At 39.8% G+C, this 27,276-nt stretch overlaps 1 protein-coding gene across 1 annotated transcript in view; it reads right to left on the bottom strand.

Annotated features, from left to right (window-relative positions):
- LOC106507571 (uncharacterized) overlaps nt 1-27,276 on the bottom strand; it is a 483,906-nt gene that overhangs the window by 451,150 nt on the left and 5,480 nt on the right. Inside the window, exon 4 of the mRNA XM_084959096.1 lies at nt 26,931-27,017. Within this exon, the coding sequence (XP_084815222.1) occupies nt 26,931-27,017 (87 nt within the window). The remainder of the gene's footprint in view (nt 1-26,930; nt 27,018-27,276) is intronic.

Below are 27,276 nucleotides of genomic sequence, written 5' to 3'. Positions count from 1 at the left end.
TGTCTCTTTTAGACTAAGTCCGGTTCACACCCATCTTTGAAAATTGATCGAGAAAGAGCAGACTTCCTTCACATTTAAAATGGTAGCCTTTTTACTCTTTGGACTTCTCTTGAAATCAATATGGAGAAATAGAACTCTTCCAAGATATTACAACCACTATGGAAAGCAGTCTGGAGGTACATCAGAAAAGTAATTACAGAACTACCACATGACCGAGCAATCCCACTCTTGGACATGTATCCGGACAAAACTTTCCTTGAAAAAGACACATGTAGCCGTATGCTCATTGCAGCAATATTCACAGCAGCCAAGACATGGAATCAAAGGTCCATCGACAGATGAATGGATTAAGAAGATGTGGTGTATATATATACAACGGAATAATACTCAGCCATAAAAAAAGAACAATGCCATTTGCAGCAACATGGATGAAACTAGAGACTCTCATACTAAGTGAAGTAAGTCAGAAAGAGAAGGACAAATACCATATGACATCACTTATATCTGGAAACTAATATACAGTAAAAATGAGCCTTTTCACAGAAAAGAAAGTCATGGATTTGGAGAACAGACTTGTGGTTGCCAAGGAGGAGGGAAAGGGAGTAGGATGGATTGGGAGTCTGGGATTAAGAGATGCAAACTATAGCATTTGGAGTGGATAGGAATGAGATCCTGCTGTATAGCACTGGGGACTGTATCTAGTCACTTGTGATGGAGAATAATGTGAGAAAAAGAATATGCGTATATACATGTGTGTGTGTATGTATGTGTGTGTCACTGTGTCACTTTGCTGTACAGTAGAAAAGTGAAAGAACACTGTAAACCAACTATAATGGAAAAAATAAAAATCATTTTTAAAAAAAGAATTCTTCTAAGATACAAAAGACGAAGCAAATCTTTACTTATTTTCTTGCTCCATGTTACAGATATTGCCAGGTTAGAGCAGAGTGGGTCTCCCTGTCTAAAACAATCCCTGACCTGTGGGGTGAATAAACACAGTGGTCTCTGATACCTGGATCCCGCTGGAGTTTTATTTAGGTTTTGCTTGATTTGCAAAACACTTTGAAACTCTCATGACCTGATCTCCACTTACTCTCAATTCCAGAAAGAAAGCAAAGAAGCTGGTATTCTCATTCACAGACAGATTAAGTGGATTGCTTAGGAGCACACAGCAAACTAATGACGGGGTAGGGACCAGTGTATTGGTATTACATGCCAAGTGCTTTTCATCTAGTGGATGTTTGCATGTGGTTTAGCTCCTTCAATATGGGATTCCCAAATATCCACTGTGTCTACCTTGTCAAAGGTTAAATATTCTGGCTTCAGTGCCTTCTTGTTTGGCCTTGTGACTTGCATGGTGAATGAAATGTGAGTGGTTTTTATGTTTAAGTCGAAGCTTGTATGTCATCATGTGGTCCCCACCTGCACAGTCCCTCTGGCATAACACTGGCAATCTTCCCAACAGAAACTTCTCTCAGCCTGAGCTCTGGCATAAAAGCAGCACAGGGGAGGTCACATCCAACATAGGATGGTTATGTAAAGTGGATGAGAATAACCCTTGGTTGTAAACTACTGAAATTTCAGGGCACTCTCTTACCGTAACATAATGTGAGTTACCTGACTAATGCAGACTTCAGATAAGTCATCTTCTCTATCCTGTCTCTGGAGAGAAGAAAAGGTTTGAATGTTTTTCAAAAAATCAATACAGTAAAAATTGATATTGACTGTATTACGCAGACTTTTAATTTGTGATACATTAATGCAGATAAGTGAAATGCCTGTGTTTGATAAGATCCAAAACTTACTATCTAGTATGTTTTAAAGCATTTTTATACCTCATTTTCTCTAACTCTTTCACATCAACCCTGAGTTGTGGTGTGTCGATTGTAGAAATGTAGACAAGTCCTTTCCTGTATCAAATCTTATTAATGTAACATATCAGGTCCCCCATGCATTGTAAGAGCTAAGAAATATATATGCAATAGAAGACTACTCAGCCATAAAGAAGAACACAATTTCAGCAACATGGATGGAACTAGAGACTCTCATATTAAGTGAGGTAAGTCAGAAAGAGAAAGACAAATACCACATGATATCACTTATATGTGGAATATAAATATGACACAAATGAACTTCCACAAGACAGAAACAGACTCACAAGGGAGAGAGGGATGGGAGAGGGGTGGATTGGGAATTTGGGATTATCAGATCCAAACTATTATATATAGAATAGATAAACAACAAGGTCCAACTGTATACCATATAGAACTACAATCAATATTCTGCAATAAACCATAATGGAAAATTTTAAAAAATCTTAGTTCTAATTGCTGTATTACCCTGGAATCACTAAGTTCGTTACTATCCAGTATACAGAATCATTTACTAAAATTTGACTAAAATTATTAAAGTTTGCCATTGAATCTGTCACTAAAGAGGTGGCTTGGATTTTAGAGAGAAGAGCAATATGTATTTAAAAGACATTACAGACCTCATCTGTTAATATTGTTACATAATTTTAAAGATGATATTTAAAATAAAACGATCAGAAATTTTTCATAAGGAATTATTTTTTGAAAAACAACACAATTTCTTTTTTTAAAAAAACGTGAAAATTGAATATCAAAGAACGGATAAGACATATTTAATATTTCTCAATTAAGGTTTGTGAGAGAGGCAGCACTATAAACTAGTATTGTCTATATCAGTATTATCATAACCAACTACCTCTGAAGAACTTTCTTTTTTTTTTTTTTTTTTTTTTTTTTATAGTTTATTATGCTAGTCTTTGTTTTTTTTTTTTTTTTTTTTTTTTTTTTTTTTTGTCTTTTTTGTCTTTTTGTCTGTTGTTATTGTTGTTGCTGTTGCTGTTGCTGTTGTTGCTATTTCTTGGGCCGCTCCCGCGGCATATGGAGGTTCCCAGGCTAGGGGTTGAATCGGAGCTGTAGCCACCGGCCTACGCCAGAGCCACAGCAACGCGGGATCCGAGCCGCGTCTGCGACCTACACCACAGCTCACGGCAACGCCGGATCGTTAACCCACTGAGCAAGGCCAGGGACCAAACCCGCAACCTCATGGTTCCTAGTCAGATTTGTTAACCACTGCGCCACGACGGGAACTCCTGAAGAACTTTCTTGAGAAAAGTTGGGTTTGTGATGTTTCCCCTTTATCTGTAACAACACTTACCTAGAGTTTCTCCCAGTCTAGAATGCCAAATTGCTCCCACATTGCATAAAATTTTAATTCTGAATCATTTTCATGATTAAGGTATCATTGGGGCTTAGATGACAGACCCATTTTGCGATATGTAGACACAAAGGGGGCCAGCATCTTCAGGCAAATATGGAGTAGAAAAGCTTGGGGCAGTATTCAAGTGAACTCTCCGTTGTGAGGCTATCCACGAAGATAAGTATCTACTTGTAGAGCTACTACCATGGAAACCAAGTACACGTCCAGAGAACAGAGCTAGAAGGCAAAATCTGGTGGCGTTCCCTGAGGTTCAAGAGGGTCATCACTGTGTGTTTTTTAAAAAGGTCCTTCTCTGTGAATGCGGACATTGATGGAGCTGTTCCAGGTGCTGACTTGACCTGGACATCCAGAGGTAGGAGATATGCCTGTTACCTATCCAGGGGCAAGGAGAGTGCTGGAAGCTGAGGATTTATCATGGCATCAGTTAAAAGGTCAGTGTAGAAGTCTCATGCAGTAGGCTTGCCTCATAGAAGGTTGCCAAATAAACCAAGAAATGAGTATAAGATGTATCCTCAACTTATCACTGTGCGTTTGGGAGTGGAGAAAAGGCTGGAGGAAATGAGCAGCATCTGTCCTCACACCTCACAGAAGGGAAAACAAGGGAGAAGTGCAAAAAGTTCTGAGATCATCTATATTGTACAGCATAAACCACTTTTCAACTGTTTTGGCATCAGTATAAAACTTAAACGATTTCAACAAGAATGAAAAGAAGAAAAAAAAAAAAGTTAAGCCTGTGATGACCAGGAGAGAGAAAAGCAGAGGGTTCAGGAAGAAAAAAACACCTTAGGTTTAAGAAGATCTTAGGGTTTATTGTTGTTGTTGTTTTGTTTTGTTTTGTTTTGCTTTTTAGGGCCACACCCAAGGCACATGGAGGTTCCCAGGCTAGGAGTCGAATCAGAGCTATAGCCACTGGCCTACACCACAGCCACAGCAACATCAGATCCTTAACCCACTGAGTGAGGCCAAGGATAGAACCCTCATCCTAATGGATCCTAGTTAGATTCGTTTTTGCCGAGCCACCACGGGAACTCCAAAGATCAACATCTTAAAGTACAATCTTAGGTTTAAGAACAACAGGAACAAGCATGTGTATAAGATGGCATGCAGGTAAACAAGAACGCTCCTGAGGGTGGGTCTGCCAGAGGAAGAGGAAGGGCTTGCAAATATTTTAGTACTCTTAGGCCTATGACCGGTTCCTTATAACCGCTTGCCCCTACACCCCTTCTTGCTAAAATCACAGCTCTTTCTAGAGAGAACATTAGGAAAGATCTGTATGATGTGATGAAGAGGCATCTTCAGGAATCCTCTCTGCCCCCTGTGGCTCCACATTCTAATGACACTCCCCCACATTCCCGAAGTAGGATCCTAATGCCTGAGGCCTTCTGACGCTCTCTTTGAACATTTTAAAGCTTGGCTGGAGTGTTTGAAAATCCATTATACTTCATTTGACGTCCTCTTATTATACAGAAATAAGAAATCCCTGGTGGAATTCTGGAATCAGTGTTTCAGGTATTGCACCCAGCAAAGTGGAGGAGAAGCTTTACAAAAGATGCTCCCTGGAAGGCAATTAAGCCTTCACGTGCACATGAATGTTGACACACCTGTGCAAGCATGTGTATCCACATGCTCACATGTGTATCACTTACGATACGGTCACACATTTCCAGCGAAGCCAACCCACCACCTCTTGAAAATGAGGTCTACCCATCTTTAAAATAAAGTACGCATGTGGCAAATTACATGGAGAAAGGGGAAAAAAGTCCAAAAGAAGGCAATTCAAAAGGGTAATAGAACAAAGAGTTGTAGTTAATTATGATTTATAAACTTATTAAGTTCCTAAGCATTGGAACGAACCAAAGAACAAATTTAATTTTAAATAACATTAAAGTGGCAAAGTTGCCTAGATGAAAACACAAGCTAAGGAAATGTATTTAAAGACTGAGAAATCACATTTTTTAGGAAATAGCCCAAATGTCACCTTTTAATTCAGCTTTCATCCATTTAACATGAAGGCAAGTAGAACTAATACAGAATAATAACGACTCAACATTTCCTAGATAATTGTTATTAAGTGAAATAATGTATGCCTTTCTTTCTTCTCTTGACACAAGTTGCATATTATTGGTGAAAACAAATTACCATGACAGTTGATAGTTTTGAACTCTAATGCTCCCTGTGCACCTACTCTGTGCAAACCATGGCCTAATAGTCTCTCTCTTATGCACATACGATTAAGCAGAAGAAATGGTCACATCCTCTACTGTGAAAGCAAAAAAAAACAAAACAAAACAAACAAAAAAAAACCTCAACAAAATGATACAGAAATTTTTATATTATAGAAATCAACTACATAATATGTGATGGCAAAGTAACTTAGTTTTATCTGATTACATAATATTAAGTTGAATTACAATTCTGAATGACCCTGTTGTTGCCTTCTAGCCTGTGAAACAAGAGGGAAATTGTAGTAGCAAATAAATCAAAATGTGCTTTTTTAGGCATATCCCACTTGCTAGTTCTTTAGCACCTGGGAAGTGATTATGCTCCTATACTAATCACTCCAAGTTTAACATGGATTGATGATCAGAGATAAAAAAGGGATAATGGTGTGTCTCGCTATACTAAAAAGTGTTAAGGGACTAAAAATTAACATACCCGCACCCTTTCTAAAATGAGGCATACACTGCTAAAAAGCACCTGAGTTTTAAGTTCACTTCCTCCTTGTTTTACTAAACTGACTACACAGGGTGCACATGTGTCCCCAGAGAATCCAGCTCTTCTGTATGTTTATATATAATACAACTACATACGTGTTGAGCACTACTCTTTGCTGGGCACTGTGTAAAGAGTCTTATAGAGATTATCTAATTCCTCAAGAAAAATCCATTCACTGATGGGAAAACTGAGGATCAGAGGGTTTAATCATCTTCCCTGAAACATCAGGCTGAACTGATGGAGCTGAAAGGGGATCTCAGGCAGCCTCGCTTTGCACAACGTTCTCGAGTCTCAAGCAGTGGGACCCATTTGTTGGCTGGCTGGACTGGACGGCTGCTGGGTTGGTCAGTTGGTTGACTGGTTTGCATGCCTTTCCCAATAAACAAGGAGCTTCTTGAAAACAAGGATTACAATTTACTCATTCCTTTTTTTTGGCTACAACCATAGCATGTAGAAGTTCCTAGGCTTCTACACCGTAACAGCAGATCAAATCTACACCATAACAGCAACTTGAGCCACTGCAGTGACAACACTGGATCCTTAATCCATTGCACCACCAGGGAACTCCTCCTTATTTATTCTGAAGCATTGATTTTCTACTACAAACTAGACACTGGTCTGGGTAAATGGGATTAACAAAGAATAAAGGAGGGAAAAAACCCCACCATAGCCTAGTGGACTTTACTTTCTGGAGGGGGAAGACAAATACAACTTTACAAACAGATAATGTGCCTAGTGCTATAAAGTCTTTAAGGAGAAAAATAACCCAGAAAGTGGAATCAGGAGTGTATTTAGAAGGCAGGAGAGTTAATTTATAAGTGGTAGTTTTGGAAGAATTCAAACTAAGGTGATACTAATTCCAAGCAAAAGATCAGTTATTGCAAAAGTCGTGAAGCATGAAGGATGTAAAAGTACCAACAAGAACAAGTGGCAGCAGGTGAGGTCAAAAAAGTAGCAAGATGAGGGAGACACCCATCAGGTGGAGCCTGAGATGTTTTAAATTCTTTGGTTTAGGTATACAGAATGGTCTCCATTCCATAGGTTTTAAATTTTTTCCAAAAAAATTTTTTACCTGACTTTGACCTTGACCAGGTCACACAATGTCTCATTGATGCAGAATTATCATCAGATAAATAATGGGGCTGGTCATTGATTTCTTGACCTCTACAAATCTGATTTTAAGTTTCACCTGTAAATTCATATCAGTGTAAGGTTTATTCTTTAATGGCTTGATAAAATAATTAATTTGCAACCAAGATCAATAAAGCCCCAAATCAAAAAACCAAAAGATGACCCTAGACTGATGCTAGATGAACTATACCATGCTTAGGACTACACTTTTTTTTTTTTTAGAATCTGGTCATTTATTGGATAATTTAAGGTGTCCTTTGAGGAATTAAGTTACCTAATTGGCACTGGCTGCTGGAACACTCAGAGCAAAAGTGAATTGTGGGATGGGGGAGGAGACGAGTGAGACAAAAGAGAGGAGGAGCCAGAGGAGGAGGAAAAGACAAAGACGAAGGAGGAAGTGGAGAATTAAAAGAAGAAAAAGAGGAAAAGGAGTAATAAGTACTTTTCTCAAAGACAGAAAAGCTGGACTGTGAAATCAGCCAAACCTGGGTTCAAATCCTACCTCTTCCATTTGGATGTTGAAATGATTGGCTGTCCGCCTGGAGAATTTCCATTCCTGTCTCCCTGATCACCTTGATCTCTATCTTCATTACCCTCTCCAGGGCCATGTCAGCAGGGAGACCAAGCCCACCTTCACTCCGTGATCTGAATCTTTCTTGGTCTAAGGTCATACGATGGTGGTCTCACTTATTTTGCTAACTGAAATGTTTAGGGGTGTGTGTAGATGCGAACTCTAGATGAGCCCACAGTCCGACTCTGAGAGAGCTTCTAGAGAAGCTTTCCTTGATCTAAAAGAGACACAAGACAGAAGTGTGCCCTTAGTTCAGCTTCTAGAGAGTGCCAGCTGTGTGTGCCCAGCTGCCTTATTTGGACAAGCTAAATTAAAGGTGGCAAAATGTGAAGCTGGTCATTTATTGGAAGCTGTGGGAAACTCGACCCTTTGGGATGATGTCACTGACTGACACTGTCTTGGACTTGAAATAGTAGTAGCATCACTCAGGCCACTTTTGGATGAGTGTTCTGTTTGTTGCAACAGAATCTGGCCATTTATTGGATAACTGAAAGCCAACTAAGTAATGAAATTCACAAGACAAGTGATCTCTTTTCATTCTCCAAATCATCAGTGCACCCTATGAACTGTGCCAGGAGTGAAAGGTAAAGTGATGGTAAAGTTTCTTCATCCTCCTGAGCCTCCACTCGCAAATTTACAAAGCAGTGCTGCTAATACTGATCTCATAATCTTGCTATGGAGAACAGGCTCTTGCTATTATTACTATTGAGCTTTAGAAACTTAAGGAAATCAGCTAAGGAATTGCTACTGTATGAGTGGCAAAGTTCCAAGGGATCCCTCTGGCTGATAAAAATGGTTCCAATATGAGCTTTGGTAATTGAATGATAACCCCTCCTCAGAATATTAACACTAAACAAGGATGTCTAAAATGGAGAGTTTTAGGGTTTTTTTTTTTGTTTTTTGTTTTTTACCCTGAGAAAGGTTAGGGCAATGCCATTGTGGTGTCACAGAAAGAACACAGTTTGGAATCTGGGATCCAGAGGGCTCTATGATTTATTGCTATGTGACTTGGGAAAAGAACATAATTTCTCCTGATTCACTGAGAAAACAGAAGCTATATTCAGAAAAGAAGTTCCACCTGCACCTATCATCAGGTATACCAAAGTCTCTAGCACGATCTGCAAAGGTGCGTCTTTGCACCTGGTACGATGAGTGAACTCGCCTTGTCTTGAAGGCCAGCTCCTCCCATGTGCCCTGGGCCCTCTCTCACCTGGCCAAGGATCTCTCTTTTGCTGTTTTCCCTCTTTCCTGCATTATCAACTTTCTCCTATGTACTGTATCATCAGAATCATCCAAAACCACTACACTTCTCATCTCATCAAAAGCTCTCCCTTTATCTCAGAACCTCCTTAAACAATTACCCAATATCTCTGTTCCCCTGTACAGAAGAACTCCAAGAACAAGATAACCTTTGCTGTCTTGCTTCTCCCCTTCCTGCTCCCCCTTCCTTGTATCCATTGCAATTCAATTTTTAATATGACAACTCCTGTCAATGATTTCTGTCATCACTTATCAAATCAGTGGCAATCGACATAACTCCTTCACCTTTAAATACATAACTTGGCTTTGGGGGAAAAAAAAAACATGATTCAAAAAGATGCATGCTGCGCTCCTATTGTGGCTCAGTGGTAAAGATCCATATTAGTATCCATGAAGACGCAGGTTCGATCCCTGGCCTTGTTCAGTGGGTGAAGGATCCAGCATTGCCATGAGCTGTCATGTAGGTTGCAGACACGGCTTGGATCTGGCGTGGTTGTTGCTGTGGCCAGCAGCTGCAGCTCCCATCTGACCCTTAGTATGGGAACTTCCATATGCCAAGGGTGAGGCCCTAAAAAGCAGAAAAAAAAAAAGATGCATGCACCCTAATGTTCACTGCAGCACTATTTACAATAGTCGAGGCAAGGATGCAACCTAAATGTCCATTGACAGAGGGATGGATAAAGAAAATGTGGCATGGTACATATACACAATGGATATGTACCATATCCTTTTACTCAGCCATTAAAAGGAACAAAATAATGGCATTTTTAGCAACATGGATGGACCTAGAAATTATCATGTTAAGTGAAGTCAGTCTGACAATGAGATACCAACATCAAACGCTATCATTTACATGTGGAATCTGAAAAAAGGACACAATGAACTTCTTTGCAGAACAGATACTGACTCATAGACTTTGAAAAACTTATGGTTTCCAAAGGAGACAGTTTGGGGGTTGCAGGGATACGCTGGGGTTTGGCATGGAAATACTATAAAACCGGATTGTGATGATCATTGTACAACTATAAATGCAATAAATTCATTGAGTAATAAAAAAAGATGTGGTATGTACATATAATGGAACACTATTCAGCCATAGAAAAGAATGAAATGCTGCCATTTGCAGCAACATGGATGCACCTAGAGATTATCACACTAAATGAAGTTAGTGAAAGACAAACATCATATGATATCACTTATATGTAGAACCTAAAAAAAAAAAAAAAAGATACACATGAACTCATATACAAACTAGGAGTAGACCCATATACATAGAATACAAACTTAAGGTTACCAAAGGTGAAAGTGGGGGGGAGGATATATTAGGAGATTAGGATTAACACAGAGACACCACTACATATAAAACAGACAACAAGGACCTACTGTATAGCACAGGGAACTATGCTCAGTATTTCATAATAACCTATAAGGGAAAAGAATCTGAACAAAACTTACATATGTATGTATTACTGAATCACTTTGCTGTACATCTGAAACTAACACTGTAAAGCAACCATACTTCAATTACTTAAAATAAATTAAAAGTAAATAAATATATAACTTGGCTTCTGAGACACCACTCAGTTCTCTTCTTACATCACTGGTCATGACTTGCCAGTTTTCTTTTTTCCCCTCATTTCCCCTGCTTTAAATAGTGATGTACCCCAGGGCTGTGCCCAGAACTCTTTTCATCTAACTAAACTGAACACCGAGGTTGTCTCATTCAGGTTAAACACACGCGTTTATCTCCCGGTTTTATTAAACATCTCAAAATTATTCCATCCGGAACCCAATTCCTGACTTCCACCCATTCCACCCCCAGACTGGATCCTTCTACAATTTCCTCTTGGTAAATGGCAACTTCATCTAACGTACCATCTTTATTTCACCTTATCTCGGTGCACAAGCCTGACTGTCAGGACTAAGTCCTCTTCTCTCCCATTTCCAATTCAGATGCAAACACTGTCAGATTCGTCCCTGAAATATTTTAAATCCAAACATTCTTCATGGTCCCTGCTGCCATGTTTGAGTCCCAGCCACTCATTTCTGACTTGACCCTGCCTGGCCCACCTGCTCCCAACGTCTTCCCCTCACAGCAGCCAGAATGATCCTTTTAAGATCCATCATGCAATCATGCCATGCCTTAGCTCAGAATCCTCCATATGCTTTTTCTCTCTTTCTGTAAAAAAGCCAGAGTTCTTGCAACTGTTTCCAAGGCTCACCTGGTTCCCCCGCCAGCACCCACCACCTCCTCTCCCACTACATGCCCCTCTCTCGCTTCCTTCAAGGCACAATTGCTTCCTTTTCTCCTTGAAGACTCCAAGGAAAGATAACAGAGGGCAGAGCTACAGCTGACCCTTCATGGACACGTAGATACAAGAAGGCAGAATGTCCATTTTCTGAGTCACTAGGATTGGAAGCATTCCTTATCACGGTTTAATCTAGCCCACCCAGGCACCCCACCCAGACAATAAAAGAAAAACAGCTAGGGTGTCTCCCCATCTCAACAACAAAAAAGAAGCATCCAATGTATGCAGGTTAAAAAAATATATATGTAAAGCAAACTGAAAGCCAAAAGAGGCATGCTAAGAATGGCTGAGGCTCTTTGTGAGTTATTAAAATTATTTATAGATGTTATTTGCCCTCAAAGAGATCACAGTCTATTCTTTCAGCATATGTTGTTATAAATTATCTCTTTTCCGTTCACACAAGGGAAGATGTTCTCTGACCTGGAAACATGAAGGAGATGTCGAAAAATGTCCTTCTGCCAAAAGGGTGTGGAGTTAAGAGAGATTTTTTTTCTCATTGTATCCACATCATATTCTACATATATCCCAAAGCGACGAGCTCACTGCAGTGTCTGTTATTGTAGAAGGACAAAAAGCAATTCCACAAGCTATTTTAGTTTTCCTAATGGAAAAACTAGAGGCTGCAGATGAAAGAGTTATTAGAAAAATAAGTCTTAGCTTTTCTATAAAAGCATCCAAAATGTGCTGCACATCCTGGCCGGTCCATCAGCACTGTGAAGATGTACATTAACAGACAGGATCTCTAATGAGAATATATCTTACATTTAAAGACTTTTTCTTCAAGAAAGTAGCCAAAGAAGAAGTGCCAGAAAAGACACCAGCAGTTGAATGAATGTGTTTCAGTCCATTTTTGATGCATCTGTTTGAGGCACCTGCTTCCCATGACAGACAGAAGCCCTGTAGCTGGTGGGTCTTCACTGAGGCCACTCACCCAACCTCTGTTTTCTCTCTTCTCCTTCTTGACATTATGCTTTCTTGTTTTTGGATGATGTGCTTCCCTGTTCCCGACCCTTGCCATTTCTTCCTCTGCTGTTTAAATGTTGAACTGCGATAAATACATGTAATATAAAATTCGCCATCTTAACTATTTTTAAGTGTACAGAGCAGGAGTGTCAAGTAGACTCAAACTGTTGTCCCATCTAGCTCTAGAACGTTTTCATCTTGCAAAACTGAAACTCTACACCCACTAAATAACAACTCCCCATTTCCCTCTCCCCAGTTCCAGCAATCACCATTCCTACCTACTTTTTCTAGGAGTTTGACTACTCTCGATCCTGTTTTGGAAGTGAAATCACACCGTATTTGTCTTTGTGTGATTGACTTCACTTAGTACAACGTGCACAAGGTTCCTCTGTGTTGCATTGTATGTATGTATGACATTTTGCTTACCCATTCATCAGTGGAAGGGCATGTAGGATGCCTGCGCTTTTTGCCTGTTGTAATTAATGATGCTATGGACATGGATGTGCTGTCCTTTCTTAATGCTGACTTGGTGCAGAAACTCAGCACAAGATGAAATGAGTTTGCTCTTCCATCCCCAGGTGCATCTGGGCAGTGATCAAACAGTGGAGCTGGAAGTGTGGTGAGGTGATGAGGCACTTGCCTTGGGCATAGAGTCGAAAGGGCTCCAAAATCTCAGCGATCAAGGCCCAGAGTATTTCAATGCAGTCTTTTAAAATATAAAACTCCATGCAAAAAAAAAAAAAAATCCATGACAGACAAACATCAAAATTTCAAGTAAGAAAATAACAGTAACAGTACTATACAGAACTACATTAATATGTGCAAAAGAAAAAATAGTAATACTGATCTTGCCTTTATTTAAAATTTACCATTCTGTTTATCATTGAATTTGTGCATTTTTTAAAAAAAAATTGTATTAAAATACGATCGGGATTACTGGGCTTTGCAGTACCTCCTTAAATGGAGTGACACCTGTGACAGGAGCCTCCCTTTTCTCACCCTAGTCCCAGTCAAAGAGACGAGGGTTATGTGCTTATGGGCCCCATGGGCTTTATAAAATCAGATCAGACCAAGCAATAACTTCTTTATTATTATTTTTCTAAACCTGAGAAACAGGCCAAATTCTATGGCTTAAGTTACTATTGACATTGCCCACGACCCTGCCAAATATACCATCTTGTGAAACACGCCTTTTTGTGAAAATAAATTTTTCAAGGCCAAATTAGTTTTGTAAGTGTTTAGTTAAACACAGCTAAACAGATATTACTTGATAATATCTAGGAGTACAAGCTGAATGTGGTACTGTACACTAATGTGCCAATACATATTACGAGTCTCTTCGGTCGGTGAGCCTGCATGATATTCATATTTGAGCAGGTAAGCACATTTTCAAGCACAAATCCAACTCAGACATCCAGGCGAAATGCCTAGACAATCTTGAGGAAGAGATCTCACTAAACTCTCTTGGAGAAAATGCACACAGCTTGTGAAAAGGTAAATTGATAAGAGGCCTGCTGATACAACCTAAAAAAACTGGTGTCACAATAGACAGTTGAAAATAGCTCATTTGCTACTCTGGGGGAAGTCTACACTGCATGATTAACATCCTCCTGTTGTTAGGTAACACACAGCTTCATGAAGAATAGAGCAGGAGAAACGTGAGTTACTCTTCACAGCCCTTTTTTGGCTGGTAAGCTTTTCGCTGACAGAGAAGTACCATTTTGCTAATTTAACTTTCATAAAATCATCATTCAGAGTTGAAAGACAGGGTCAAACCTTGTTTTACAAGTAGGTGGGGAAAGGAATTAAAATCGATTAATTTGAAAGCACAAAAAAAGGCTTCTCTCTCAGCATCATCCCTTTCTCTGGGTGAGACAATGCAGAGAAGTTTCTTTTTCTTAGATATTGGCAGACCAGTGGTCTTCAAGACATCCTATTATAAAGAGTAGACAAAGCTTATTGGATGCTCTCTGTATGCCAGATCCTGCGCTAAGCACTTATGTGGATTATCTGTTTTAATACATATGACAGTACCCATAAGGTAGAAACTACAATTACCTCCATTTTATTCACGAGGAAGTTAGGTTCACAGAGGTTAAGTCACATACCTAACTCACATCCCTAGTAAAAGGTGGACTTTGGAGCAGGAGCCAGGTAGCTTGACTCAATTCAGCTCATAACCTCTAGAGGCTAGAACCTTAAAATCTTTGCCTTCTAAATATCGGCAGGCATTAAGCTGGCATTTAGCTGGGAATACAAACTTTTCTGGCTAGGAACAAATGAAACGATGCTACCTTTTAAGAATTAAAGAGTGACAAATTGAAGAGGTGACAGGATTGTCAGCATCAATATTATAGGTTCACATTTTTTCATGTGCACAACAGTCAACGAGAAAATAAGGAAAAGCACCCCATGCCACGGGGAGTTGTCACAGTAAGGGTATTACTTCCTAGGAAAGCAGAAGATTAAATCTACCTATACCACATAGACACAAACTCAGAGGTATGTGATTCTCAAAACCTGACTGCAGCAAAGACTCTACTCCCCAAACTTATGTTCTCTTCCTCGTTTCTCAGCTCCCTTCCAAGAGGGCCATGTGGTGAATTCTGACCAACAGATTCGGCAAAGATTTAAGAACTACCACATGGCCCTTCGGCTGTTCTCTTTGACTCCTGCAAGAACATAAACACTTCAGTGTCAGAGCTAAAGATTCAGTATCTCGGATGTGCCGCAAAGAGGACGTCTTCTGAATAATATTGCATCGTAGTATAGACTACGTCTTCCTTATCCATTCACCCACTGATGGACACAAGTTGTTTCCATATCTTGGCTACTGTAAATAATGCTGCAATTAACACAGGAGTGCCAATACCTTTTCAAGATCCTGTTTGAATTTCCTTGAGATATATACCCAGAAGTGGGATTGCTGGATCACGTGGTAGGTCTATTGTTAACTTTTTGAGGAGCTGCCATGCTCTTTCCCAAAGTGGCTGTACCAATTTACATTCCCACCAACAGGGCACAATGGTTCCCTTTTTTCTACATCCTCTTGGAATCTAAAGTCAAACACATGGAAACAGAAAGTAGAAAGCCAGTTACCAGGGACTGGGGGAAATGGCCAAAGGAAACAAACTTCCAGTGGGAAGAGAGTAAGTTCTGGGCGTCTAATGTACAGCAAGGTGATTATAGTTAATAATATTGTATTATATCCTTGAAAATTGCTAGGAGAATACAACTTAAATATTCTCACCGTAGAAAAAGAAATGTAAACTAATTATTTGACATGATGGAGGTGCTGGCTAACCTATGGTAGCGCTCATATCACAATATATAAGTATATCAAATCAACATATTGAACACCTTAAAATTACACTACACTATATATCAATTATATCTCAATAAAGCTCAAAAAATAAAGTTAAAAATAAAAAAGAAGACATCTTATTCAATCATCCAAGCAGGGGACATGTGGAGTAAGAATAAAACTAAATGTGGTAAATTTCTGATAGTTCATGTTTGTTACCAGGGCATTAGCTATCCTATCCTGATAAGCACATGATTTCAGAATCATTTAGGGATCACACAAAAATGCAGATTGTAGACCCACACCACAGTCTAGTAAATCAAATTTTCAAGGATGGAGTAAGAATCTCTCTTATCACAAAGCTAGAATAGTCTAATGATTAGCACTTTTAAAAAACACTGTTAGGTGCCATCCTCCTGCTTTGTCTCCAAACCCTACCACAATTAAAACACACACACACACACACACACACACACACACACACACACGTGTCCATGTGCATATACATAAATCCACTGATATAAGAGTTAAGCCTTGGGTAACCCACCACAGTATAAGGAAAAGCACGGGTTTGGCTACCAACTTTGCTATTTATTACTGGCCTATTTACTGGCCAAATTATTTAATTTAACTGAGCCTACGTTTTCTCTTCTGGGAATCAGAGTTAAAAATTGCACCTCCTTCTGGGGTCATGGAAATATTCCTTTTCAATTAGAATATCAGATATAAAAATACATACATTTGCCAAAATTTATGAAGTTATATTATGAAGATGCTAATAAATGTGCATCTCACTGAATGAAAGTCCAATAATACTACTACTAATAAACCAATACCTACTAGGGTGAGGATTAAATTAGATAACCATGAAGAATTCTTAGCCTGATATCTGACATTTTTTGGATGTCTGGCTATTATTAGAAAATAATAGTTATTATTACACTTATATTATGTGTTACATATTATTTATTATGTATCATTACCAGAATATCCTCCAAAGTTAGACATACTGAAAGCCATGGTAAATTTAAGAGGCTGGGAGGAGAACTCAGACTATTTTAGATTGTGAATTGTGTTCTCAACATGTATTTCTTCATGTTTTAGTGTATAAATTCTCTTTACCAAAAGTATTCCAAAAGGCAAATATCGTACTTACTCTGAGTTTCTCACAGAATGTTTTGGATTCATACCTCGGCTTACCCATGACTTATAATTCTGCAAATGGTACATGCTCCAACACACAGGATATAGTTTGTTATGCCTCTGCTATAATTAATCAAGCCCAAAATGAGTATTATATTTCCTAATGACAACTTTGTGCCTGCAAAGAAAACCCTTGCCACAATGTTAATACATCTATATGGTTGCCTGCATCAAAATTCACAATCCTTAATTCTAATTTCAAGCTTTAATCGCTATAGGCCCTTACTAATGAAGGATTTTAAAAAATACACTTTCCGGAGGTTTTCTCTTTAAGAAATGCAATGTAGTATAATGATATATGACACACAGAGAACAATAGCATAAAGAACACCAAGCATTACAAATGTGTTTGGAGAGAGACAGATTAAGTTGCTACAAATTTTAATTTACTGGAACATAAGAAAATGCACTTAACAATAAAAGACTTTAAGAATAAGGCAAAAGTTTTTGTTGTATGAAATGTGCGAAATGGAATAGAGACTCTTCCTTCAAGCAAACCCTGGGAAATATCAAAGTGTTTACTGAACTTCTATTCTGTGCCTGTTTCTATGCTAGAAGCTCTGAGGATGCAGACAATGAGAAAAGCAACCTTCCTAAGAAACTTAACATTTTCTATTGGGAATGTTACTCATAGTTGGGGTTTTGATAAGTTGCCAGTCTCCGGTCTCCAGAACTCAGAACAGTAGCAAAAACAACAAGCTCGAGATTAAAAAACTTAACATAAATGATAAATACAATCATCACAAAGAGAAAAATGACTCCTGTGCAGCTGAAAGATCTGGCTGCAGCAGAACTGCTTATACTATTAACATATCTGAAGAAAGCATGGCTGTCAAAAGAGAGAGGAGCAAGAGATGAGACCACAGGTCCCAGCCAGGTCTGGGGTGAAAGAGAAGCGGGACACCCTCTCGTGGACCTCACTTCCCTTTGGCAGGGCTGGTCTTGCAGGAATGGGGCACAGGCTCTGAGTCTGAGGCATGGACACCCCTGGGCTCTCCTTCATTTGTGAGGCTCCCCCAATGCTGTAATTATAACAGGTCTTTTCATGCAATTTCCAAAAGACACACACACACACACACACACACACACACACACACACACACACACACACACTTCTTAGACTTCACATTGTTACCAACTCCACTAGCATGTTTAGTTTCTTACGAATAGTGGATATTAGTTGGGTTTTCCAAAGAAGAGAGAAAACACATGTTGAGTATTTATTATTCCATATAGTGTACATTTTCTTTTTGTTTAATTCTATTCAGAAGCCCCAAAGGCTAGATGTCATTATTCCATACTATGTGTAACCCAAATGTCCCTTCCCCTTTAGTTTTTAAGCTGCAGGGAAAGTCCCCTTTCTCACCCATGTCAACTCAGATCCTTGGCTCCTTTTTAATACCCGACCCCTAAAAACAATCCAGTATCACAAAAGCATTATCAAACATAATAAAACTGAAAGTGTTTGGCTGAAGGAAAATAAAGACGACTTACATTGCATCTGTATGGGAAAATATCCTCCATTGGAGATTCCTCTGCTCCACCGTCACCTCCCAGCTTTGAAGCCAGTGGCACCAGCTGAAGGGGTATGACATAGCAGCCTGGGACCCTTTAGACTCTGACTCTGGATTTTTAATCTCTCCACCATTCAAGGTGTTTGGTCACAGCAAACATTCTCCTGGAGCCACTTTTCTCTGCTGAGTGACTTCTTGCTGCTCACCATCCACACCACATATTAATTATCACTTTGAAAGACATATGGGGCTTCTCCTAAGAGAAATTCTGGTGAATGAAGTTTCTTCGTTGCCTTACAATGGGATTGTGAGCATCTGTTTTGTCCAGACTCAGTGTATTCTTCCAAGACAGATTACCCTGGGAAGTCACTTGAAGACCTCCAGGCGGCATTCCCTTAGTGACACTACAACTTGCTGTCTGCATCTCTCCCACTTGCGTAGGACAGGAAAGCAGACAACCAAGGGGGAAAAAAATCCCAGTAAGACAAGATAGCACATGATTCTGAACCTAATTTTGTGATGCAGAACATAACTTCTGCTGGAACTTGAGCAAGAACACCAGGAATCAGAGGAGTAAATAAAGGCTTCTTGGGGGTGGTAGGTCTTGAAAAATGGCTGGAGAATGCATAACACATAAAGAGAACATCGTGGAGTTCCCGTCGTGGCTCAGTGGTTAACAAATCCGGCTAGGAACCATGAGGTTGCAGGTTCGATCCCTGGCCTTGCTCGGTGGGTTAAGGATCTGGCGTTGCCGTGAGCTGTGGTGTAGGTTGCAGACACGGCTCGGATCCCGTGTTGCTGTGGCTCTGGCACAGGCTGGCAGCTACAGCTCCGATTAGACCCCTGGCCTGGGAACCTCCATATGCCACGGGAGCGGCCCAAGAAATGGCAAAAAGACCAAGGAAAAAAAAAAAAGAAAAAAAAAATAAATGCGAACATCGTATGTGAAAAAAACAGGCACACATATTTCTTATATGCTTCCATATATTATTCCACTGAGGCTGTCATACTGTCTGAGTCAGCGCATTCAACATGGGTTTTTAAGCCCCCTGGGAGAAGCGACTAGCCCTATCAAAATTGCTTAGAACAATTTGTTTTCAGGTATCTGTTTAATTTAATTATTCTTGATATACTAGTAATATCTCAAAATCTTCTCACCATCTTGGATTTTCCAACTCCTATTCTTCCACTTACCCTACCAAAGTCCCTTTGGATTTCTCTTTTGGAGAGGATGTGTATGAGCCAAATACGTAACTTCACCTCTTCTCATGCAACTGTGAGGCAGTTCTTCCTATGAAGGAGGCAGTGGCCACAGACTTAAGTGGATTCATTACAGAAAGAATCAAACAAATGAATCTGACTTTGATGATCACAGTTTCACCACCAGCCATACACAGCTAGATACTCAAGAAATGAGAACATTACGGAAAGAGTATCACCTTTTTCCCAAAATAAACCTGGTTTAAGCCTAGGGTTATCATGTTATTCCTCTCTTTTGATTCTCTCTCCTCTCTTCGTCTCCTCTTTCCTGTCTTTTCTTCTCCCCCACGCACTCTACAAAACAGGAGTCCTGACTAATGTCGTGGGTAGGCATACCTGGCCTTGAGTGTGAGTCTGTGGCCAACCAGGAGCAGACTGTTTCACCTCCCAGTGCCTCAGTTCCCCACAACTGCAGGATGGGGTGGAGAGCTTCAACCATTCAGGACAGCTGTGCAGATTCAATGACATAGTGCATGCAAAATGCAAAGTGCCTAGCAGTGGGAATAGGCACTTTTCACCCAGGAGCTACCCTGCAAATAGCAGTTATTATAGACAATTCATAGTAACTGCAGTGGTGGCAGTGGTAGTAATAGTTTCACCATTAGAAATAAATAAACTTTGATCCGAGGCATATGCTGCTCGAACTAGACCTGTTCCAACGTCGACTGAAATGTATACTTGGATGAGATCACGGCTGCCCTGGAATGTCCTCTCCTACCCACAGCAGAGGGCCCCTGGGACGGATGAGGACACCTGTCAGATGGACACACAGCGAGAGTGCCTGTGCCTGGCATGAACCAATACTCTCTGCTCCGAGGAGCAGGGGACCTAGGGGCGGAGACCCTTCTGGCCAGACATCCCTCCTTACACGGAGCAGTGGTCTCTCTCCCACTCCCTCAAGTTTCAGCCATTAGTCCCTGTTTTGTACCCCCTGGGGCCAAGCAAGATGAATCTAATCCCTCTGCGTCGCGACAGTGCTTTAGATATTTGAACAAAGTGATCATGTCCCCCCAGAGCATTCTCTTCTCCAAATGACACATCCTCAGATCATTTCTCCATAGAGCTTGCATGCAAGGCCCTTCAATATCCATTGTCAATGTGACACTCTAACACAATCTTTGGAAGAATATAGAGGGCAGACAACCACCTATGCCCTGTGCCGTGTTTATCAATGCGGCGAAGATGCTGTCAGTCACTTTGTGTTGAAACTTACCAACTATGTGATTAAGGAAAAAGAAAACAAATACCCGGATCTACGACATGTGTGTGGGTGTTTGCGCAGGTAAATTGTACATGTATGCATGTATGCGTATATACGTATATACACACATATACATTTGTACATATTTCTTGCTCTCTCTCCCACTAGAGACAATCTTTGTTAAAAGTTTTAATCTCACATGCATGTTATGAGATACAAATGAGTCTACATGTAAACCTCTTATATGGACCAGGTGAGTGTAATGCTACTTATTTTATCCGCACATGCATTGATGCAGTCTATTTGTCAAGGTTTGTGACAGGTTCTAGGGATACAAATTATATATATATTTATTTATTTATCTAGGAATATATATATCCCTAAATTATGTATAAAGTATGGCCTCTGCCCTTAAAGAATTAATAAGAGCCCTGAGAAAAAATTTTTAATGGGCAGTCAAGTACTGTACACTGTCCCCAACTTATGATTTTTCAATTTCACAATGGTGCAAAAGGGATACATGTTCAGTAGAAACTGTACTTGGACTTCTGAATTTTAATCTTTTCTGGGGCTGTGATACATGGTCTGAGAGTCCCTCACGATAATGGGCAGCCCAGGTAGCCCCAGCGCACCAGAAAACAAGGGTAAACAACCCATACACTTAAAACCATGCTGTACCTGGAAATAAACCCTGTTTTTCACTTTCAGAACCGTATTCAATAAATTACATGAGATATTCAATATTTTATTATAGACAGGCTTTGTGCTAATGATTTTACCCAACTATAGGCTAATGTAAATACTCTGAGCACATCTAAGGCAGGCAAGGCTGAGTTATGATGTTGCATAGGTTACGTGTATTAAATCAGGAAAATATTTCTGGAGGCTAGGACACCTGAGCATGGAATTTTCAAAGAATAAATCAGAATTAATCAGTACACGAAGGGGCAAACGTGTTCTAAGCAGAGGGGGCAATATATGCAAAGAGGATGGGCATTTGGACATAAGCAAATTTGAGTAGGGCCCCATGCATCTAGCTCCAGGATGGAGTCATTATAAGATGTTAAATGTCCAGTTTACAGGAAGTTATCACCCCAGCAGATGGCCTGTCAGCTTACATCTGAGAAATACCAGGGCGTGCTGGAATGAGAAGGCTACAGGTAGACACCCAAGGTCCGCAGTGTCTAAGCTGCATGAACTTGGACATAAGCTTATCACCTGACATTAAAGCATCTGCATCAGCAAAATGAGTGCAATGACAACTTAGCAATAATAGAGGGAAGGTACCTTCTAGCAACTGCTTAGGATGGTGCTGCTGCTCCTGCTGCTCACTTACGACATGCTATTTAAGACAGACATTGGCCAAGTGAAACATATAAGTATTCTAGAAGCCACACTGTTAACAAAAGGAAAGTAAAAGATGTTTATCACAGCAAAGCAATTACTGGGTCCTGGGCATGAGGGTGAGGAAGAGGGTTAGGAGGAAGAGGCTGGAAAGGACTGGCTGCTATTTTCAGCTGCCTTTCTGCTGTGAAATCATGCCTCCTTACAAGGGTTAGTCTGGCTACACCTACTTGTTTTACCAGAATCTTCTGTAAATACACAAACTTATAGCTGAAAAAATAGTCTTACTTCATTTTATACATCTGCCACATCCAAAACAGGTTTATCTGATGACTGATTATTTTATAGCATATCTTCCAATGTTTGCTTCTGTGACTTAAGTGACATAAAGAAATTAGATTGTCTGGGTGCACTTTTCCCTTCCCCTTAAAGGATATAAGCAAAGCTATAGGAGGAGATCCCATCAGATTGTAAACACACAAGGAAAATTTTGCTTCTTTTGATAAACATTTCTTAGTCAAGCAAGAACTGGCTGTACTAAGGACTAAATGATGACTCTATGTACACAGCAGAGGACTATTAATGTAATTTGAACCAGTTAATGGATTCTGCTTTTACTCTATTTTCCCTTCATATTCTATACCAAAATCTCTTTGGAGGGGCTGGCATGACATAGGTGATTTTTTTTCCCTCCTCTTTGGTCATCATTCCTCTTTGAGGATGTCTTTTTGAATATCCCCTTTGGCAGTAAACATTAGCAAACACTTATTGAACACCTACCATATGCCTGTATGATTTAGATACAGGGATAAAGTATTAATAATTATCGATCTCTAGATATTTCCTACAGAGACAATGGTGGGACAGGCAAGTGCAGGGGATCATACTCTGTGGCAGGATCGAATTGCAGACAAGACTCTTTCTGGGAAGGGAAAGATCAGGACATATTTTTCTGAAATGTTTGATGCCTTAGTTGAATTTTAGAAAGGAAAGATAATGAGAAGTAGGTGTAAGATGAGCAGGAAGCAGAGAGGAAAAAACAACAACAACAACAACAACACTGAGCATTTACTATATTCTAGGCACTGTGACTTATCACCTTTCTAAATTACCACGATTCACTGAAGGAGGTACAGATATTACTGTCATTTTATAGATACCAAAAATGAGGATCATGCAGAGGTAAAGTGTTTGCCAATAGTAAGGAGGGGCCATAACCAGAATCCAAACTTGGGGCAGCTCAACTTCCAAGTCCATTGACTGTGTCATGGAATTCTACTCCCTCCTTGAAAAGGAGCAGAGAAGGAGAAAATAGGATGAGCAATGGTATGGACACTTTGGTTAGAAAGGTGAACAGGTAGAAATCTCTGGAGGTCATGAACAACAAAGGGATTGTTGACAAATGGCCCTAAGTGGCAACATCAGGGGAACTGCTGACCTTGGCACTGAGGTCTGGGAGAAAACATATGCCCCTGTGTGTCTTCTGGCCATTACCACTGTTCCACATCCTATGTCACCTGTGTTTCAGGACAAGACTCCCTGCCTGACACAGAATCAATATAAATGTAACATTTGGACATACTTTTGAAAAACCATGCCTAGAGTGAACATAATCAGTAATCACGGGCTTTTAGAGGGAAGCATAAATGCAGACGTCAAAGGCTTGCTGGTCCAACTCCTAATTTTAGACAAGTAGTTCAGAGCAAGGAAAGTATTGGTCTAAAGTCAGAGTGCAGAACCCAGGTCTCCTGCTCAGAGCTGAGGGATTTCACTTCTTAACCAATGAAACATCAGATGACACTGTCTTTCTGAGCCAGGAGGCTATCTCTAAGGAGGAAAAGAGAGCAGCTTAGTGCCCAAAATGGTTTCATAAAACTGCAGCTTAGAGAACCTTGCCTTCTGTACCTGTTCCCATACTCACACACCTGTCGTTCTCCCGACTCTCCCTCCTCAATAATTAGCACCCTAATCTATTCAATTGCTTGAGTCTGTTTCATGAGAATGATCCTTGGGATTTCTTTCACCTGCTTCCAATCCAAAATATACCTAGAACTTCTACCCTCCTTTGCTGTCCTGGCCTGAGTCCCAGCTAGCAGCTCCTGCTTCCTGGTAAAGTACAACAGCCTGCATGCATCCATTGTGTGTGTGTGTGTGTGTGTGTTTTTTTTTTTTTTTGTATTGAAGTGTAGTTGACTTACAATATTATACTAGTTTTAAGAACACAACACAGTGATTCAATATTTTTATAGATTATACTCCATATAACATTATTACAAAATAGTGGCTATATTTGCTGTGCTGTATATTATATTCTGGTATCTTACTTATTTTATAACTAGTAGTTTGTATGTCTTAATCCCCTTCACCTATCTTAATCCTCCCCCAAACCCTCTCCCTACTAGTGCGTCCTCTGTATCTGTGAGTTTATTACATTCATTTGTTTTGTTTTTTAGATTCCACATAGAAATGAAAACATACAGTATTGGTCTTTCTCTATCTGACTTATTTCACTAAGCAAAATAACCTCCAGGATCATCCACGTTGCAAGTGGCAAATTTTCATTTTTTAGGGTTGAGTAATATTCCATCACATGTACATATACACATACATGTATGTATACAAACACAATATCACCTATTCATCTACTGATGGACACTTAGGTTACTTTCATATCTTAGATGTCATAAATAATGCTGCTATAAACAATGGGGTACACATAAAAAAATGTTCAACATCACTAATCATTGGGGAAATGTAAATAAGATATCACCTCACATCTGTTAGAATGACATCAACAAAAAGATAACACAAGAAACGTTGGTGAGGATGTAGAGAAAAGGAAACCTTTGTGCACTGTTGGTGCGAATGTAAATTGGTGTAGCCACTATGGAGAACAACACAGAGGTTGCTCAAAAATTAAAAGCAGAACTACCATATGATCCAGCAATTCCAGTCCTGGTATTTATCTGAAGAAAACGAAAATATCAATTTGAAAATATCCATGTATCCATTCTTGTTCTCATCCACTTATAGCCATAATGCTCCCTGTCGACAAATACAATGAGATCCCTTCTGCCTGAAGGAAAAGACATCAACAACTGCCCACTGCATTTGGGGTACAATTCAGGATTCTTTCCTTGTCCTACAAAGCTCTGGGTTACCTGTCTCTATATTTCCTCCAAGCTCACTAAACATCAGTCTTATAGATATTTTTTAGGTCCTCAAAACCTCCAAATTCCATCTTGCCTCAATGGCCTTATATAGTATATTCCTTCCATCAATGTCCCCTCCCTACTTATCTTAACTAGCCCCTCTGCCTATCTTAATTCTCAGCTTAAAAAGGATACCTTGGAGTCCCCATCTTGGTGCAGTGGAAACAAGTCCGACTAGGAACCATAAGGTTGTGGGTTAGACCCCTGGCCTTGCTCAGTGGGTTAAGGATCCGGTGTTGCCGTGAGCTGTGGTGTAGGTCATAGATGTGGCTTGGAACTGGCATTGCTGTGGCTGTGGTGTAGGCTGGTAGCTACAGCTCTGATTAGATCTCTAGCCTGGGAACCTCCATATGCCGTGGGTGCAGCCCTAAAAAGAAAAAAAAAAAAAAAGAATACCTTGAAGGAAGCCTCCACTCACCTCTCCTTACCACCTCTCCCATATAAATTAATTCCCAGTTATATTCCCTTGTAGACTCTGAGCAATTAAATCACATTTAATTATTCATTTATTAGCAAACTATTTGACTTTGAGTAAGCTGTTCAATTTTCTGAGCTCCTCTGTCCTTACCTATAAAATGGGCATAAGAATACTGACTCTGTAGAACAGTTGTAAAGACTGGAATTAAAAGTACTTAATAGGCATTCAATGAATAGCTGTTAAAAGTGTTATTCTTTAATTCTACCCATGCCCAGAACAATACTCTTTGCGGCAGGGAATCAATCATGGCTTAAGACCCAGAACTAAAGAGACTGTCAATCAGGATGGAGAGACTGTTCTGGAACATTGTTTCCAAGAAGAAAGCTCTTGAGCCACCTGTGCAAAATGCTGCATTCCATTTTGACCTACCTGTGCTCTATGGAAACCTCACTATTATCTCTCTGCCACCAAAGATGCAAGTGAATAGGGAAAGAGAAGCAGACACAATTAGATAAAGCACTGAAAAATTCAGCCTGTGCTGTGTAAGTTCATCTAGCTTAAACTGAGGACCCTAAAAAAAAGATTTTTTAAGTCTTCTCCATTGGCTAAGGATCATTTCTGCCTTCCCTCCTCAGCAGTGATAGTCAGCATTTCCATGTTCATGGTTCATGAAAATTGGAACCCTGAGCTCTCAAGTCCTATTGTCCAAATTGTAGATGATTTGCAAAGCAAGCCGGGACCAATCTTGAATAACACTTCCAATGGTTCTTGAGGAGCACAAACATATTTAAATGTGCCTATTCACAAGTTAAAAAGTAATGTAAATGTATGCACAGAGGAACATTGAAATAGCCCTCTGTGAGGCGTTTCAATAAGCCAATCTCTTTGTCCATACAACAAATAAACTAGAATTAGAAATCAGAAGCAGAACTGTCATTATGCATACCTGTAATTCATTTCAGGAAATTCATATGTTCTCGAAAAGTTGTCTGCCCGCCACCATTTTGCAAATTGGATTATATTTTTAAAAGCACTAAATGAGGGAGCTATTTTAACTAGTTTTCAAACGAAACCTTTGGTAACGTGAAGAATCATTTTGCAGTGTGAATAATTGGCATCATTAAATTCACTTTGTAAACAAGGGACACTTGTACCACGTTTAGATTCAAGCCGATGATTCATCTGCTCTGGGTCTGGGGATTCATTCATTCGGTTAGCATTTTTCATGCATATATTATTCATGTATTCATTCTGCAAATATTTACTGAGTGCTTACCATATGTCTGGCACAGTATTCGATGCTGCTCAAGGTACAGGAGTGAATGGGAGAGATGATGTACTTTGCCTGCCTGAAGCTTGTATCCTGGTGGAGAAAGATGACCAATAAAAAAGAGGTAAATTAAAACACATAATACAATGACAAGTAAATATATATGTTATAAACAAGAATAAAGCAGAGGGATAGAAAGTAATGGACTATGGGGGAATAGGTTGAATGGGCGCTTCCACTGCTAAGAGAGCCAAGCAAATCCTGGTTAAACAGGCAAAATGAGGGAGCAAGCCATGAGAAACAGGCGGGGTGCTTCAGGCAAAGGGCAGAGCAAATGCAAATGTCTTGAATC

This window comes from Sus scrofa, chromosome 6 (genome assembly GCF_054392235.1).
Source record: "Sus scrofa isolate SSC_HxYL_T2T_F1_AM1 chromosome 6, Sscrofa_HxYL_maternal_Yorkshire_Landrace_v2.0, whole genome shotgun sequence".
NCBI classification, from domain to species: domain Eukaryota; kingdom Metazoa; phylum Chordata; class Mammalia; order Artiodactyla; family Suidae; genus Sus; species Sus scrofa.
The sequence above is the reverse complement of the archived record's forward strand: the minus strand, read 5'-3'. Positions and strand labels throughout refer to the sequence as shown.